General features: G+C 52.2%; 1 protein-coding gene across 1 annotated transcript in view; it reads right to left on the reverse strand.

Annotated features, from left to right (window-relative positions):
* Positions 1–17,563, reverse strand: part of DMBT1 (deleted in malignant brain tumors 1) — a gene marked incomplete at its 3' end in the record, with an annotated part of 32,897 nt that overhangs the window by 14,930 nt on the left and 404 nt on the right. Inside the window, exons 3-9 of the mRNA XM_010295915.1 lie at positions 17,269–17,558; positions 16,216–16,577; positions 14,573–14,587; positions 4,042–4,349; positions 2,788–3,114; positions 1,734–2,053; positions 740–1,069 (exon numbers count right to left, since the gene is read on the reverse strand). Of these exons, the coding sequence (XP_010294217.1) occupies positions 740–1,069; positions 1,734–2,053; positions 2,788–3,114; positions 4,042–4,349; positions 14,573–14,587; positions 16,216–16,577; positions 17,269–17,558 (1,952 nt within the window). The remainder of the gene's footprint in view (positions 1–739; positions 1,070–1,733; positions 2,054–2,787; positions 3,115–4,041; positions 4,350–14,572; positions 14,588–16,215; positions 16,578–17,268; positions 17,559–17,563) is intronic.

The following is a 17,563-nucleotide window of genomic DNA, read 5'->3' on the forward strand; positions in this document are numbered from 1 at the left end:
CCTTGCAGCCCCCCCCGGCTCCCAGCAGGCTCCAGCCGCTGCTGCACACCCCATGCCACGTAGCGTTGTAGAGCACCTCCACCTGCCCCGCGCAGGGACCGGGACCATCTTTCACCCGCACCTGCAAGGGGTTTGTGCCTGCAAAGAAGAACACAAGGGGGTGAGGTGGCCCCTCTGACCTCAGTCGGCGATGAGAGCTTCTGACTTGCTCCTGGGCATTTTTTTCTGGTGCCTTGCTGAAGGCAACCCACCAGCACCCACAACAAGCTAGGAAGCATGGATTGCCTTACTACATCCTTTTGTACGAGATGCCTTCATAAGCAATGTCACCACAGGGCTGTTATCTGTGAAACGGGGCTCATGGAAGACCCACACCCACAGCCCCATGGCACTGGACTTCAGTATCTAGGAAAGGTGTGCCTGGAATATATTTTTTTTTAAGGAAGACTTTGCCCATCCCAGGATGCTGTCACTGATGAGCTACAGGTACATAGTCTAGATTAAATCAATATGAGTTAGGTGCACAACTCCTGTCTAAGGCAAAGTGGCATTTTTGTTCAACTCCAAGCCAAGTGGCTGGGTGAAAGCTGACTTCTGCTCTGATGCTGGGATGGGGAAGAGTGAGCAGAGGAGCACAGCCCTGGGGTAGAACAGCAGTTCCAGCACCCGTGGAGCCCCCCCGTGGATGGACACCAACCATTCTGGCTCACGTGAGCCAGTCCCTGCAGTCTGGTGTTACCTGAGCACACCACGCCAGCATCCTCGCTGTGGCCGCAGTTGTGCTCTCCCCAGTTGCTCAGCTCACAGCTGGTGAGGGTGGACTCGGTCCCCCTGCAGTGAACGTTGTCCAGCCAGATGGGATCTGACCCTGGCCCGAAATGAGCTGAGCCCGGTGCTGACAGCGCTATCCCGCAGCCCAGCTGCTTGCACACAACAGCGGCGTCGTGGAGGTCCCAGGTGTCATCGCACACGGTCCCCCACTTGTTGTTGTGAAAGACTTCGACTCTTCCCAGGCAGCTGCTGGAGCCATTCACCAGCCGGAGCAGGCGCTGCCCCGAAGTGTCCGTGTCTGTGAAAGGAGCAAGGGGCACATGCATGCCTGACCATCATCCACGGCTCCAGTTGGGCTCTGCAACATGCTAAGCTGCGGGAAAATCAGAGCATCCTTCCACACGTGCAGCCCCCGGATGCCTGGAAAAGGTGCTACACCAACAGGGATGGCTTGGGATTTACTTCTCATTGGGGTGTATAAAGAGGGGTCACAGCTCCAGAGCTTGGGGCTTGGAGGCTGACAAAGGGTCAGTAGTGACTATGGGGTGGTCCTGGGGCCAACAGTCACTGTGGGAGGGTCTTGGAGTCAACAGTGACTATGAGATGGTCCTGGGGTCAGTAGTGACTATGGAATGGTCCTGTGGCCAACAGTGACTATAGGAGCTGGTAGGAGCTGTTGCCTGATTCATTTGTGTGTCTAGAGCTGTCGGAAAGGGGGGAGGTAGGAGAAGGGGTTGCTCTTCCTACACAAAATCATTCTAACAGCACACTGGGGTCTCACAGCCTGTGCTGACACAGGGAAGGGCATCACCCAACGTGGCATTCATAGCCTTCTCTTGATTTAATTTTATTTTTTTAAACCAGAGTGGGGTAAGGTCACCCATCCCTGGCTACCTAGGATGCGATTGAGCTGATCTTGCACCCCAACCTGCACGGTCCTTATCCCAACTAATGTGGATCACCTGAGCACACCACGCCAGCATCCTCCTGGTGGTCACAGCTGTTGGATCGCCACGGCCTGACCTGGCATTCAAAAAGGGCACCTTCTGTCCCCGCGCATTTCACGCTATCTAGCCAGATGCGGCCGGACCCTTGTCCGAAGTGAGCCGAGCCCAGGGCTGAGATGGCTGTTCCGCAGTGCAGCTGCCGGCAGACCACCGCCGCCTCAGCCAGGCTCCAGCTGTTGTCGCACACCGTCCCCCACTGATGGAGGTGGAACACCTCCACGCGCCCCGCGCAGCGGCTGGGGGCGGTAGGCGGAGACGAGCTGGTGTGTCGGTGGCTGTGCCTGCTTGTGACACAAGACACAAAGGGGAGTGTCAGACCAGGTCTCCCCCAAGGTGCCTCTTCTTGCCACCATGGTGAGACCCATGCTGGAGGATGCTCCCCTGTGTTTTGCACGAAGAGCAGTTAAGGAATATCTAAAGTTTGGGGCTAAACATCTTGGGTGCAGGAGAACCAGCCATGCAACCTCAGAGCCTGTGCACATTCAACATGAGCACAAGCAAACCATAAATGGCTGCAACACTTTTTTTAGTCCTCTAAGGTGGCCATCCGTGAACCCTTCATGTGGCTGCAGCAGCCCCTGAAAGGAGAGACTTTCTGCAGACCCCAGTTGCCACTGCCCCTTCTTTAAAAAGACCTGACACCTCCCCCACCCCCCACTTTGCACAGCGTGTGTACTACTGGCCCCATAGCGTGGTGGGTTGGAACCTTGCTAGGTGCATGTAGTACCCAGTCCGGTGCTTCTCCTCTCTCCTTGGTGCTCATGCAAGTGCACTTTTTGCGTGCTGACCAAAGGGCATTTGTTCCCTTCCTGTTATCCCTGCTGCTCCTTACTTTCATGGACCTGTGTGCTAAAGAGTGCCAGCATGGCATGTTGTAGGAGATGGGACAAAGGGGACAAGGTCACCCACCCAGGTGTCTGGTGCCCAGCCCTTGGCTGCAGCTGCGAAACCAGTACGAATACCCAGAGCAGAGCATCCTCCGCTGAACTTCTCCTCCTGGTTCGCAAGCATGATGTTACCTGTGCACACAACGCTGGCATCTTCTTCATGGTTGACGCTGTTGACACCCCAAGGTCTGGCCACGCATTCGGACAAGGCAGCTTCGGTCCCACTGCACTGAACACTGTCCAGCCAAATGGGGCCCAATCCTGGGCCAAAGTGAGATGAGCCGTAGGCTGAGACTGCTGTCCCGCAACCCAGCTGCCGGCACACCACGCTGGCATCGGGGATGCTCCAGTTGTTGTCGCACACAGTTCCCCACTGGTGGTTGTGCATCACCTCCACTCTTCCAGAGCAGCGGTTCGGGCCATTCACCAAGCGGAGGTCTACAGGACTGGTGTAGTTGGCCATAGGGTGGCTGGATGAGTCTACGGAGGGCACAAGAGGTGCACCATGAAAACCCCGTTGCCCCTCATTTCTGCAGGACTGTTCCGTACTGCGCTATGCTTGTTGGCTGTGCCCGGTTGCTACCAACATGCAGCCACCTCCAGAGTGGGATGGGGGTGATGCCACATGGACTTTCCAGCTGTGGCTGGAGGTTCTGAGGATGCTGGGACAGGAAGCAGGAAGGCTTTTTTTCTGGCATTCATGGGGCACCATGTCCTCTTTGCAGGTGGAAGTGACAACTGAGGGGGCTCAGCACACCTGTGTGTTGATGTCTGTGGGGACAATTCTCCAGCATTTACCACTTGCCGTAAGCACCTGCAACCTTGAGCAGCCACCAAAGCTCCACGCTTTTGAAGCCTCACAGTTTGTGGCCATAAAAGAGTATTCTCTAAGCTGATTGTGGCTTGCCAGAGGCAAGGGCGTGGAAACCATCCTGTCTCTCTTGTTGCTGATGGGGAGGAGGAATCTGGGTCTCCTCCCGGCCCCTCTCTCCCCTGCCTGAGGCTGCATCTCACAGTGCCTGCCTAAGAAACACAATGGGTCTCTAGCCCTGCCTGAGTCCCCAGAACACGCAGGCAAAGCAAGGCGCACGGGGTCCTGCTCACCGCAGAGGTGTGTGATGCACAAGGGGTCCCTACCCCTCCCCCAGAGGTGGTTCAGCATCTCAGGAGGGTGGAGTTAGCACAGATAACGTTTCCGAGCCCGCTTCCCAAATTGCTCACTAGCCTGCAGTCCCTTGTACAGGACAAACCACAAAACCATCCCTTGCTGGGGCCATGGGTGCTCTGTGCCACAGAGAGCTTTTGGAAAGTTGAGGGGGCAAGACTCCTGAGGGAATTGCATTGAGGACCATGTGCCCCCCCGCCCCAATTTCCATGGGGCATTACCTGAGCACACCACGCCGGCATCTTCACCATGGTGGCAGTTGTTCTTTCCCCAGCCCTTTGTCCTGCAGTAAGACAGAGCGACCTCCGTCCCCGTGCAGTTGACATCATCCATCCAGATGGGACCAGACCCTGCCCTGAAATGTGTGCCCCCGGCGGCTGACAGTGCTGTGCCGCAGCCCAGCTGCCGGCACACCACGGCGGCATCCGCCAGGTCCCAGTGGTCGTCGCACACTGTTCCCCACTGGTTCTCGTAGAAGATCTCAACCCTGCCGGCGCAGCGGTGCGGGCCATCTGACAGGTGGAGGGGAGCCCGCAGGGAAGCAACCAGGTCTGCAAGAGGGATACGGAGAGGGCCCGGTGTGGAAGAGCAGCACTGGGAAAGGCTGTGTCGCTTGGAGCCTCTGCAAATGGCAGTGGCTTATGTGAACCATGGACGTGCTTCTCCTTTGGCTCAAAGACAAATGAAAAAAAACGCAGAATAATCCAGGAGAGAAAATGCTCTGCAAACCCCCTTTTTGAAAGACAATCCTTGGAAAGATACACATCCCTGGAAGTGTTCAAGGCCAGGCTGGATGGGGCTTTGAGCAATCTGGTCTAATGGAAGATGCCCCTGCCCATGGCAGGGGGGTTGGAACTAGATGATCTTTAAGGTCCCTTCCAACCCAACACATTCCATGATTCTATGAATCTATAATTATATTTAAAGGTACTTCAGATATTTTTTTGCTTAGTATTCCCAATCAATGAGAAGGAAAACACTACCAGCTGGATTGAAAACTCTAGGAAATTGTACATAGGGAGTAGCTGCCAGCCATCTGATGGAAAACGGGGTGTCTGTGTGCAACCAGGTGCTTTAATTAGTAATTTGTGTGATGAGAGAGGGAGCCTGCATGGCAATTAGCCCATGGCCCCTAGCCAAGTGGAGCTGCGTCTTAGAGGAGGGCATTACAGGGGCTTAAACTACTGCAAGAAAGGTAAATATGAGGTGTTCAATCACCATGGCAGTAAGTGCTGGAGTGGCCAAGCCGCTCTGGGGTGCCTATGTTGGGATCTGGGTAAATAAAGCCTGCAGCATCCCCTGGAGAATGGGATGCAAAATGAGGCAGGCAGAGACAGAAAAAAATGACAACAGCACCTTGCCATCCCGCTGGCAGCACAATCGGTCACCTCCTGGAAAGCCTTTGCGTCTGCAGAGCGCAGAGCAGAATGAATGCCTGTTTGCGCTGCGGGGAAGAGGACTTTGTGCCCTTTGTAAACAAACTGGCCGGCCCTGAAGAGGTGGCCAACACAAATAAGCAATTTCTGGTCTTGACCGTCATAAGTTGGTAAAGCTCCAAGCATTTCCCAACGACTCTGTGCAAGGATAGCAGCGCAGAGGCCAGGATAATTACCTGGCTAACAAGGTCTCCTCCCCCATCTGCCGCTTTTTCTTCCCTTTAAGGGCTGGTGGGTCAAAGGAGGCTTTGCCCCATCCATCTGGAAGCCCAGTGGCCCCCATTCCTGCAGATCACCATCCCCCTCCTTCTCCTAGGGTGGTCCTTCCCCCGTGCAGGAGCCACTCACCGCAGAGGCACGCCAGGTAGATGAGGAGCCCTGCTCTGGTGAAGCCAGCCAGGTTGCTGTGCAGGGACAGGAGGCCATGTCCCAAAACCCCCATGCCTTTAGGGCAGGATGACCGTCCCAGTGCAAGCTGCAAGCTGAGCTGGGTGCTGTCACTGCCGGGAAGGTGGCGAGAGGAGGTTTGTCCCCTCCTCTGCAGCAACAGTGCCTGTATTTGCCCGGTGCTCATCCCTCCTCCTGCACTGACCCCTCCTCCCTGCTGTCCCCTGGATTTTGCCCTCTAAATGGTTTAGGAGCCCCCACCAGCACCTGAGCCATGTCTGCTAGGAGATTCCCCCCGTTCCCAGCTGTGTCTGCCCTGTTTCAGCCCCACCTCCCCGGTCCCCAGCCAGCTCCCGGCCGTGGATCCAGCAGCAGGAGGGTTTGCAATGCTCACTTGCGGGGGTTTGCACCCTTGGGAAAAGCTGAGCCTTGTCTTGCAGGTATCCAAAAGTGGACCACCACCCCCCCCCCCAATCTGGGGATACACCCAGGGTGCTTGTGGAAGGCAAGAAACCTCCTTTCCCCTGCCAAAATACGGAGATTTTGAGGGATTGTGTACATTGAATAGCATGCTCTGGCTGAAGTCTGTCCTGAAGTCACATCGCTGAAGCCGTTGTGTGTGTAAAATGCACAGCCTGTATTCTGGGAGTATCACATAATATAAAGAATAAGGGGGAGTGGGGGTGTCCAGAAACTGTGCTGTAGCCACTGAGATTAAGCTGCAAACATGCTCAGGTTTTGGGCACCCCACTTGTTGCATTGATTCTTGTTCTGAGTTTAAGGGAATTTGGGGAATTGAGGCGGGTGATGGTTTAGCACAAACCCCTGGGTTTGTGATAAACATCCCCATATTCGTACCATAATTCAGGTTTTCAGTGAATAGTCTGTTCACCTGCAAGCAGCAGGATGGGGTTGTGATGGGGTCCCTGGGATGACCTGCAGGTTTTTGCATTCCAAGGCTGGGGTGGAGGCATGACTATGGGGCAAGGAGCCCGCCTGGTCCCTGGAGCTGATGCAAGGAAAGCAGAGCATCACCGAGCCCTGGGACCAGGACACTGGACTGAGTAGGCTCCTGGCGTACCTTCATCAGAGATGATGGAGCTGGGCATAGTCATGCCGGGCAGAGGGAGCAAAGTGGGGAGCTCAGCACCTCGTGACGCTGCAGCCAAGGACCCTGCAGCCCCTCTCCCTTCTCAGCTCCTGGCCAGGAAGGAAGGTCACGCATCCTCCAGAGTTGAGTTCTCTCCTCAAACCCCCTCCCTGCTGCCTCCAGTCAAATCCAGCCTGCAGACCCCACAACACCAGGCATGATGGACAACAGGCATCAACATTTCTGAGATGACCCTGTGGGGCACACCATCCCTCTTTAGGACTGTGACATGGGAAACGGCTACGTCCCATTCCACCTGCACTGGGCTGCTGGCTTCCCAGGGCCATGGGCTCCCACGGCTGTGTAAGGCAGGCTGAACCAAATACAAAGATTCTCAGCAAAAAAAGCAGTTCTGAAAGGATGCTCCGTGCTTCTCCCAGTGGCGAACGTGACCTGTGGAAGCGTTGTCTGAGCACACAGCACTGGCATCTTCCTCGCTGTGGTGGGAGCCTGCACCCCAGCGCTGAGCTGGGCGCCTGGAGAGGGCAGTTTCTGGCCCCACGTTGCTCAGCTGGATACAGCCCAGCCCCTATATAAAATCCCTACTGCCTTGTGGTGGAAGATGACCATTAATTTTCAGCCTTTTGTACCTGCAAAGTTTAAGCCTTTCCTAAAGAGAGCTCCCACATCTTTTCAATTCACTGTTCATGCCAAGAAGAGGGAGCCCAAAGGCTTCCCTTCCCACCTCTAGCTCCCTGTAGTCTGAACATCGTCTTAGGGACTGCAGGAAGGTTTGTTACCCCCCCATTAATTAAGGTGCAGCCCTTGGCATGACGCAGCATGGAGGCAGGATATTTTGCCCCTGTGATTTGCTTGCACAGCTACCAGCACTCTTCAATCTGTAAACATGAGCTTGGATGGTCCAACATCTCCTTGTGGAGCACATCAGCACGATGCAGTAACTGCGAAGCTGGAACAGAGTGAGATTGCATCCCTGTAGGCTTGCATATGATGGACTGAGTTGTAAAGTCCTGCAAGGTGTAAAATGCACAATGCTCATGAAATCACTGATGTCCAGGGTGAACAAATAATTTTTGGCTAGTAAGACAGTACACAGAGGAAAAAAACCCCAAACAAATGGTACTCCACTTTCAGCATTGCTATCCCAGCAGCTGCATTTTGAACCCCAACCCTTGCTGCATTTTTTTAGTGCAAGTGAGAAGGCGTTCGTGTGTTCATGCTCTCAGTTGTGGGAGGGTGCAAGAGCTTTGCAGGCATCACAGCTTTGAAAGATTTGGACAGCAAGCCCTGCTGACATCGCTCATGGACCCATTTTCAAGGGTTCTGTGAAGCAAAGACACGGAAGCGGGTTTGGGGTTGAGGGATGCCCATTTTGACCAAGTATTTGACCATTGTATAACTTACCTTTAACCCTTACTTTAACTCCTAAGTAACACCTAAAGGTAAGTTATACATTTCCCGCTGGGTCTGAGAAGTGTTCGATCCAACCTAGCCCATAAGTGGCACTGGAGATGGGGTCAACATGCAAACCAGGCCACTTCTGATGGCCTCCAGTCTCCCGGCATCTAGAGTTCTTGTGTTAGGCATGTTCGCTGTAGTATCTGCTTTTAGACAGATTGTTCACACTTTTGACTGATTTCTCTTTGAACTAGCTGACAGCATCAGCCCCCGCAACCCTCCCTGAGGCAGCAACTGAGTCTCTGGACCTGCGCTACTTGCAGTACATGCTTCCTGAGGCATGGTGACCAGCACTACACACACTACAAAAGATGTGGAAGAATCACAAAATCACAGAATCATTAAGGTTGGAAAAGACCTCTGAGATCATCAAGTCCAACCATTAACCCAACACCACCATGCCCACTAAACCATGTCCTGAAGTGCCATGTCCACACGTTTTTTGAATGAGGGTGTACAGAACCAGGATTGTGTATCACAGCAAAATTATACCCTTGCCTTGTCCTCAATGCTCTTCTTAGGGTATGCAACATTTTGTTGGGTTTTTTGACTGCTGCAGCACCCAGAGATGATGATTTCAGAGAACTCGTTTGCAGCTGCTTACTAGAAAAGGAAAACATTTAAAGCCAGACATGGTGCACCATGAAATTTGTTGCATTGCATTGCACAGATGTGCAGCTAGATGGCAGAAAATCGCCTTATTATTCGAGGGCAAGCGGTTGGAAACACTATTCTGTGACTGCCTTGCAGTCTCCAAACTTGCTTGCACCTTCCAGGGAGTGCAAAGAGATCATGCGTGTGCCAAGAGCTGAGCATTGTGAACTGTTCTCTGCAAAGCTGAGAATGCAATGGGAGAAGCCATCAGGATCTTCTTGTGTGGCTCATTTTTCTCTGCTGACTGCTCCCAGTGGCTGTAATGACAGCCCAGCACAGATATCTGCACTTGAGCACTTCGGGTTTTTGCAAATGACTGAGGTCTGCATGTGCCAGCATCTCCATGGTTCATCCCACCACAGCTGATGCAATGTGGACTTGTCTTGTGCTACCCCTTGGCCTTCGCATCTCAGCATCTTCTGCTGCTCTGAAGCATCTGAAATCTTTCATCCTTCCCTTCAACGATGAAGTAATCTGTTGCAAACTCTGTCTAGATAAAGGTAAGGAAGAGATCCCAGGGAGTAACTTGAGCTGGGGAAAATCCATCAGCCATAAGAGGAACGGAGGAAGCTCACAACTTGAAAATTTTTAGTATAAAAGGCCTCATGCTGGCAATTAAATAATTTTCTCCAACACGCCTGATGCCCCTCTCCCCGCAGCCAGGCTGCAGGACTCCCCAACGCCATCCCTGGACATTTGGGCTGCCATGCACCCTGGCAGTCCTTCGGATCCACGCCGGAGCCCCTGAGGATCCTTGTGGTTCTGGATCTGGCACAGGCGACCAAGCAGTGCAAGCTGCTCTCGCAGACTGTCCAGGGGCCAAGTCCAGCCCCATCACGGTTGGGAGGGGGCAGGAGATGGTACTGGGGGGGGACCTCAGCTGTGTTCAGTGTCATGATTGCAACTGGGGAGTAGGGGAGGAGGATACCAAGCAAATCGCTGCCTGCCCAGATACTGACCCCTCACCCCTTCACCTGCCCATCCTTTCACAGAATCACAGAATCACAGAATCGCTAGGTTGGAAAGGACCTTCAAGATCATCAAGTCCAACCATTAGTCCAGCGCCACCATGTCCCCTAGACCATGTCCTGAAGCGCCACATCCCCACGTTCTTGAACACTTCCAGAGATGGCGACTCCACCACCTCCCTGGGCAGCCTGTTCCAATGCCTGACCACCCTCTCGGTGAAGAAATTTCTCCTAATATCCAATCTAAACCTCCCCTGGCGCAACTTGAAGCCATTTCCTCTTGTCCTATCACTAGTGTCCTCCATACTGAATCTCGCCCAAGGGCCTCCTGAAGCAGCTCCCCCCAGTATGATACAGCTCCCAGCTCCCTCCCCTCACTGCAATGATACTCAGTAGACACAAAAATGGAATCCCATGGAGAAGTATCTCTATTAGCAAGGGCCATTGCCTTATTTATCACCCCACAGAGAAGGCAGTGTGACTGATGGGTCAGAAGTGTCAGTGTCCTGGGGCAGCAGGGCATGGACTGGAGTTGCCCCCAGGACCCGTTTGCAGAGGGCACTGAAAAGGACTGCAGGAACAGACTGGAAAATGCATATAGGATCAGCACACCTCAACCTTGGATGTTTCAGAGACCTGTGCATGGGTGTCAGTTCCTTTTTGCAAGATGCCCTTACGTCCCTCAGTGCTGTTAGACACATGCACTCAGCTACCCAGATCCCATTTCTACCCTTAGAAAGAGCTTTACCCCACTCCTGACCCTTTCTTGCCAACTCCATGGGCTTTAAACACAACCTGAAGGGTGGGAAGGTTGTAGAGTCTAAGTTAGTGCCCAAGGAGATGTTGGGTGCTGGGTGGAGTGCTTGTGCCCATTGGTGGCTGGATCTCCTGCCTCACCTCACAGCCTTCTGTAAAGAGCCAACTGAGCAACCCTGGTCAAACATCCAGGTTGCATTGCACTGGAGTAACCCAGGGATGTGTCCAGAACAGCTCATCTGCAGAGGAGAGGAAGGAGGGGGAGGCTCTGCAGCAGCCTCAGATGACCACTCAGACATGCATGGGAGGACCCTGGAGCTGAACTCCTGTAAACTGTGCCAGCAAAAGGCTGAAAAGGGAACTGTGCTTCCTAGGGGTGGAGGTAGGTAGAGCATAACCCTGGGCCACAGCTATAGGAAGGAGAAGAAAGAAAAGCTAACTTTGCAAAGCCTGCTATGTGCATCTCCGTTACCCTCGTTAGGGTCATTAGGGGAATGACCATTCCCCTGCTCAATAGCAGAGAGCAGGACTGAGGCAGGCAAGAGTCAGCACAGGATGTCCTTGTGGCCTAAGGCAGAACTATTAATTCTGATGTATGTTTTCACCTCAAAGTGCCTGAAATAAGGTGTGTTTCAGCTGACTAAGGGGTGTTTCTGCAACACAAAAGGGACCATGTGTTGCATACCCCAGGTCATGGTGCCAGGATGTGGGCGCCCAGTGGGACAAGACATACTGAGGTAGCTTTGGGAGACTGGATAAGGGGTGAAGGATCCAGCCCTGCTGTAGTCCCTACCACCCTCCAGAAGCAGCCCGTGGAGTGCAAGGCATCTAGGGGTATCCTGGGGCTCTCAAACCCATGGAGAAACATAAATCTGGTGTTACAGCAGAAGCCTTGAGAAGTGGAAACACACAAGTCAGTGAAGAGGACAGCCATGGGATGATAAGAGGTGGGGCACACTGGAAAGCCCAAGGTTATCGGCAGCTTACAGGCTGGATCTGGACAAAACCAGTTTTAGGGGTAACAAAGAACAAGTACCCCACACAGAGAAAAAGCCCCATATTTATTCATTTTGGGTGCAATATTGATTTGTGGGCAGATAAGGGAAGAACAAAGTGTGAAGATATGTGAGAAAACATGAGAATCTGAAATTGGAAGAAGGTGAGGAGGAAGAATAAACCTCATCAATATCACATTATTCCCTTGAAAAAGCCTAGATCCCTGATGATCCACTGCCAAGCCCCCTTGCATGAGGAAGACTGGTGCCGTTGACCTTCAGACTGAGGGAACAGCAGGAGAGTGAGCATAGAACCTGGAAAAGTGGCAGAAACTAGGGAGTGTGTGCCCTGGGCAACTCCTTTTTAGTGCAGTAGAGCCCAGGACCAACCCACATCCGTGCAGGTATTAACTGAAAATTCCCAACATCACCCTCAACTGGACTATGAAAAGCTCACACAAGGCTTACTATGAGTTTAACACAAAGAGTTATTACTCAGAGAAGCGCTTCCACCAGCCTTAAACTCTCCTCTGTACATACCACAGCCACAGACTCGGACATAGTCTCGTCTCATCCTCCTTTGCAAGTGTCCTGCACACTATAGGATCAACTTTTACTCATTAGTTCTCCAAGTTTTTGGCCTGTTTGGGCTCTTCATGCACTCCTTGTTTCCCTTGGCAGATGCTTTCCACAAATTATGCATGCCATCTTCAGTTTCCCAGCTGGGTCAATCCTCTCAGGACACTCCAAGGCTTCATCTTCTAAGCCCCTGTGACCCAGCATGCATCCCCTTTTTCCTCTCTTCCCCTGCCTTGCAGATGTTCATACTTTTACCCCACCACAGCCACCATATTTATGACAGGGCTCATCCTGTTTCCCTTTGGTTGGCTACCTATCTATTTTCCTGGTTCTTCATGAGCAGGAGTGTCCTGCCAACACACAGCAGGGTGCTTGCATAGGGTCCTGCTTGGCTGCTCGTAGTCTCATACCACTTGGGTTGGCATGAGCCATGGTGGTACCCAGTGCTTATTTTTTTGACCAGAGCTTCTTAAACCTCTTGCCAGCATCCCTCTGCATGGCTGACTTGCACCTCTGTGCCTTCCAAGCCCTTCACAAGAAGCCCCTGTCCTCTGAGAGGCCCCAGGAGACTGATGTCCAAGGACACAAAGCACAGGAGCATGTTTGGAAATACAACAGGTGGAAGGGATCAGTGAGACCTAGTTGCCCCCATACAGATTAATCTAGTGACCTGTAGGTCCTTTGTCACGTTTGCCAGTCCCATAGCAATGTCCTAGAACTAAGGCATCTCAGATGGCTCTAAATATCTACATGAGGCCTAAACTGAGCTTTCAGGTGGAGTTTGCAAATCTGTTAAACTTAACCGCTGTAGGGAACATTTTGGTGTAAACTTTGCAGCCTCCACTGACTGGCTATAAAAAAAAAGAAGAAAAGAAACCTCCGACAAAAAATCCTTCAACAGTAAAACACTGCTCAAGTCTTACAGAATGTTTTTATTTTCACAAATGCTTGAAAAACAAATTGAAAGAGGTAACCTTCTACGCATCAAATGTCTTCTGCGTGCAGACCGTTGGTGCTGCACCGTGTGTGTCATGCCTTGCATCACTCAGGGTGACTGACCAAGGTGGGCACAGAGGTGGGTGGTGGATGTAGTGACCTAGCTCTGTAGGTGGTCCAGGGCACTTGCTGAAAGAGCTGTGTGCTGGGACGGAGCTGCATCACTGGAGTTTTAGGTCTGGGCTGATGACAGCTTGTGCTGAGCTATCTTGTTGGCATCCCCAGCAGAAGACACCTTGGCTGCCACTTGCTCTTCTCCAGGCATTGAGATGGACGTGTCAGAGACAACCAGCTCCTCCATGCGCACAAAACCTGAAAAACATGGTGATTCAGTCCATGATGGTTTGCTCCACACAGCCTGAATTTTCCCCTTTTTTACAAGACCAACTCTGTTTGAGACAGTACAAATCACTTTGGCTTGGCCAACAACGGTGGCAGCAGAGGGCACACTACCATCACCCCTGCCAGCAGTCAGATATGAAGCCTGCTTTGCAGAAACCACCCTTGATCCAGCATTTGGTCCACACACAGCACCCTTCATCAATGCGTTGGATGTTCAAGAAGACAACACAGGGATGTTCAACACAGGCAACCCCAAGCGCTCAACCCCAGTTTCCAAGAGTCTCCACCACAGCCCTAAAACTTCAGGAACAAGACACAATTCCTGATCTTTTCTGACCCCTCAGGCTAAAGGTGGAACAGCCCTTGCCAAGGAGCTAGGAACCCATACAGCTGTCCTCTGCTCAGCGCTCCTGTCTGATGTACAGGCAGCGCAGGCAGCAGAGGGAAGTGCAGGCAGTGTTTGAGGAGACTCCAAGGGTTGTCCCACCTCCCAGTGTGTCCATAACCCAGCAGGGAAGATGGCGTCAAAGTAAAAGGGGAAGAGTGAAAAGAAAGAGAAAGGGGGAAGAAGAGGTCAAACCCGAAAAGGAAGTTCCTTTCAACATGAACCACAGGAAAAAAAAACTTTCTGCCCCAACTCTGCTGACATCAGTGTTTTGAACAAAACTTGTTTCCAGCTACACACTACGTCTGCAAACTCCATTGCCCTCTTCACCCACAGCAGAGCTCACCTCGGGGGGAGTTAAAAGCCCTGCTTTGCATTCGCCTCCTCCTCTGGTACAGAAGAGCCCCGCAGACCAGCATCAAGACTGTAGGGATAATTGAGACCAGCAATGGGAGCAGCGGCAGAGGCTGAGGAGGACTGATGGTAACAGAGCCTGTGGGGAGAAAGCAAACGTCTCTTCATCCAGAGCTAACTCAGGAGATAAGCGGACATCACAAGGACATGAGGAAATGAGCACAGTGTGCACTGTGGCAAATTCCCATTAGTAAGCGGAAAATACTCTTCCCCCATGAGGATGGTTAAATATTGTAACAGAGATGAGAAAGGCATTTGGATTTCCATCCTTGGGGACTTTCTCAGCTTCACTGGTCAAGGCCATGAACAATATGGTCTAGTTGGTCTAACAGAGTGGAAGATTAGACCAGAGCTCTCCAGAGATCCCTTCCAATCTACATGGTTTTGAGATAGTAGAATACACAAAAGAAGATACAAAGAAAGGTTTTGCTAAGATCTTGTCACCAGCAGGCACAGTCCCCTTGGTGCTGTAGCACCTTTGCACTGGTCATGGCTGTTCAACACCCACATCCATGCACCATCTGGTGCATCATGACTGTCTATGTTTCAGGGGTGGACTGCTGGGAAAGCCAAGGCCATTCGAAGTGCCACCCCTCTGACTGCTCCAAGCAGGGCAATCTGCAGAGCGGCTTATTCCTGGTGGGCACTACCTGGGCTGGATGATTGCAGAATGGGCCCTTCTGCAATCCCATGGTCACCCATTTCTCTCCTCAAAGAAGCCTGCTGACCAGCACCAGACCAGAGGTGCCTGCAAGATGTACCACCCATGTGGTTCTCCTCCCCAAGAAGATTGCAGTTGTGTCCAGGTGGCTCCCAAGCAAGTGCATCCAGTCTTGGCTAACTCACTGGAAGCAGACATCCTTCTTACAAGGACATGGACTCTATTCCCACTGGCCTTGAGGGGACCACAGGAGCCTTGAGGTTTGTCTGAAGTTAGGTGGGAAGAGAATGGAAAGGCTGGATACAGGGACAAGTCTTTCCAACACCAGCCATGGCCCTCATCTTTCCAGCTCAGCCATGAGGATATTCCCCATGCTGTAGCTTTTCCTTCTGGAAGGTTTTAATCATAATATTTCCTATGACCAGGATAACTCCCCTCGAACATGTGCTAAATGCATACTCAGGAACTCCCATTCTGACATGATGTCATTGGCCATGGTGCCCAAGACGATTCCAGTGGGCTCTACAAACGTAGGACCCAGCTTGTGCTAAATGAAAGCCTATTTTCACTCTCCAGCGTGCACATCCCCGTTTCTGCCTCTGGAGAGCAGGTGTGCACTCTCCAAGCTTGAGCAAGGTGATCACCCAGCATAGAATGGTTTGGGTTGGAGGGACCATTAAAGGTCATAGAATCATTTAGGTTGGAAAGGACCCTTAATATCATCAAGTCCATTAACCTAGCACTGCAGAGTCCACCACTAAACCATGTCCCTAAGTACCATGTCTACACATATTTAAATCCCTCTAGGGATGGTGAGGCAGCTGTTCCAATGCTTGACAACCCTTCCTGTGAAGACATTCACACCATTCCTGTGAATATTTTTCCTAATATCCGATCCAAATCTCCGCTGGCACAACTTGAGGCAATTTCCTTGGGAAAAACAACTTGTTACTTGGGAAAAGAAACCCATCCACCTCGCTACAACCCCCTTTCAGGTAGTTCTAGAGAGCGATGAGGTCTCCCCTCAGCCTCCTTTTCTCCAGACTAAACAACCCCAGTTCCCTCAGCTGCTCCTCATAAGACTTGTTCTCCAGACCCACAGGTCATCTAAACCACCCCCCCTGCCATAAGCAGGGACATCTTCACCTAGATCAGGTTGCTCAGAGCCCTGTCTAACCTGACCTTGAATTTTTCTAGGGTTATGGGGCATTCTCACACCCTTTTCTGAACCGAAGGTGGCCACGTTACCTGAGCACACCACACCGGCATCTTCCCCATGGTCACAGTTGTGTGTCCCCCATGGCCTGGCCAGGCACTCTGAGAGGGTGTCCTCACTCCCTGTGCAGTTCACATCATCCAGCCAGATGGCATGGTGCCCTTGCCCAAACCAAGCTGCGCCAGGGGCTGAGACCACTGTCCCACAGCCCAGCTGCCGGCACACGACTGCAGCATCCTCTTCATCCCAGCTGTCATCGCACACAGTCCCCCACTGATGCCTGTGGAGCACTTCAACTCTCCCAGCACAGAGGCTTGACCCATTCACCAGCCGCAACGCTGCAGGGTCTGAAACAGGACAAGGTGGACACCCTTTTTGGAGGTCTCCTTCTATGCCTGTGCTGCTCATAGTGACTAATGCATATTGCCCATTTTTGCTCCTTTTATGCTATTGGCAACCTGGACCTTTGAGGAGGACATGCTTGGTCCTGCCATTATATTGAACATCCCCAAACACTGTAGGGATGTTGGATACTTAAAGCTAGGCTTTAATGAATATCAGCTAGAACAAGAAAACTGCTTAAATAGAGAAAATTCAGACATGCTTGCTGGAAAAGGATAAAAGCAGAGGAATTTGTAAAATTTTTCCCTTCCTGTCCGCTGGTGTCTTTGTACGATGGGTCACTTCTTTCCACCCTGCTCTCAGTCCAGCAGCTTTTGGTGGTTTTCTGGATTGCAACAAACTCTACATCTCTGCCCCTAGGTCCCTAAGTAGAGCCTCTTTCTTCCCATCCCCTTGAAGGCTTGGTCGTGTGTCTCTCACTGCCTTGCTCAGATTCTTGTGCTCAGCATTTCTCAGGTTGCATAGGTCCTCCACACCACTGGGGTTTCATCAGCAAGACCAGTCACCGAACAAGGCAGTCAGACCTCTGCAGAAGAGCGACCTGAGCTCTTCCGTGGGGTTTGGTGTTACCCAAGCTCAGAGGAGACCATGCCGCCAGCAAAGTCACCCTCCACCTTTCTAGCCACATAGCTCAACACCCCCCTGAATGATGCCATTTGAGAAAAAAAAAAGAATTACCTGAGCACACAACACCAGCATCTTCCCCATGGTAGCAATTCATGGGTTCACCCATCCTGGACCTGCATTCGGAGAGGGTAGCTTCTGCCCCTGTGCACTCAACATCACCCAGCCAGATATGGTTGGACCCTGGCCCAAACTGAGCCAAGCCTGGAGCTGACACGGCTGCCCCACAGCCCATCTGCCGGCACACCACCTCAGCATCTCTCAGGTCCCAGCTGTCGTCACACACCGTCCCCCACTGCTGGTTATAAAACACCTCGACCCTCCCGGAGCAGCGGCTGGGGGCACTTCC

This window comes from Phaethon lepturus, unplaced genomic scaffold, assembly GCF_000687285.1.
Source record: "Phaethon lepturus isolate BGI_N335 unplaced genomic scaffold, ASM68728v1 scaffold20591, whole genome shotgun sequence".
Lineage (NCBI taxonomy): Eukaryota > Metazoa > Chordata > Aves > Phaethontiformes > Phaethontidae > Phaethon > Phaethon lepturus.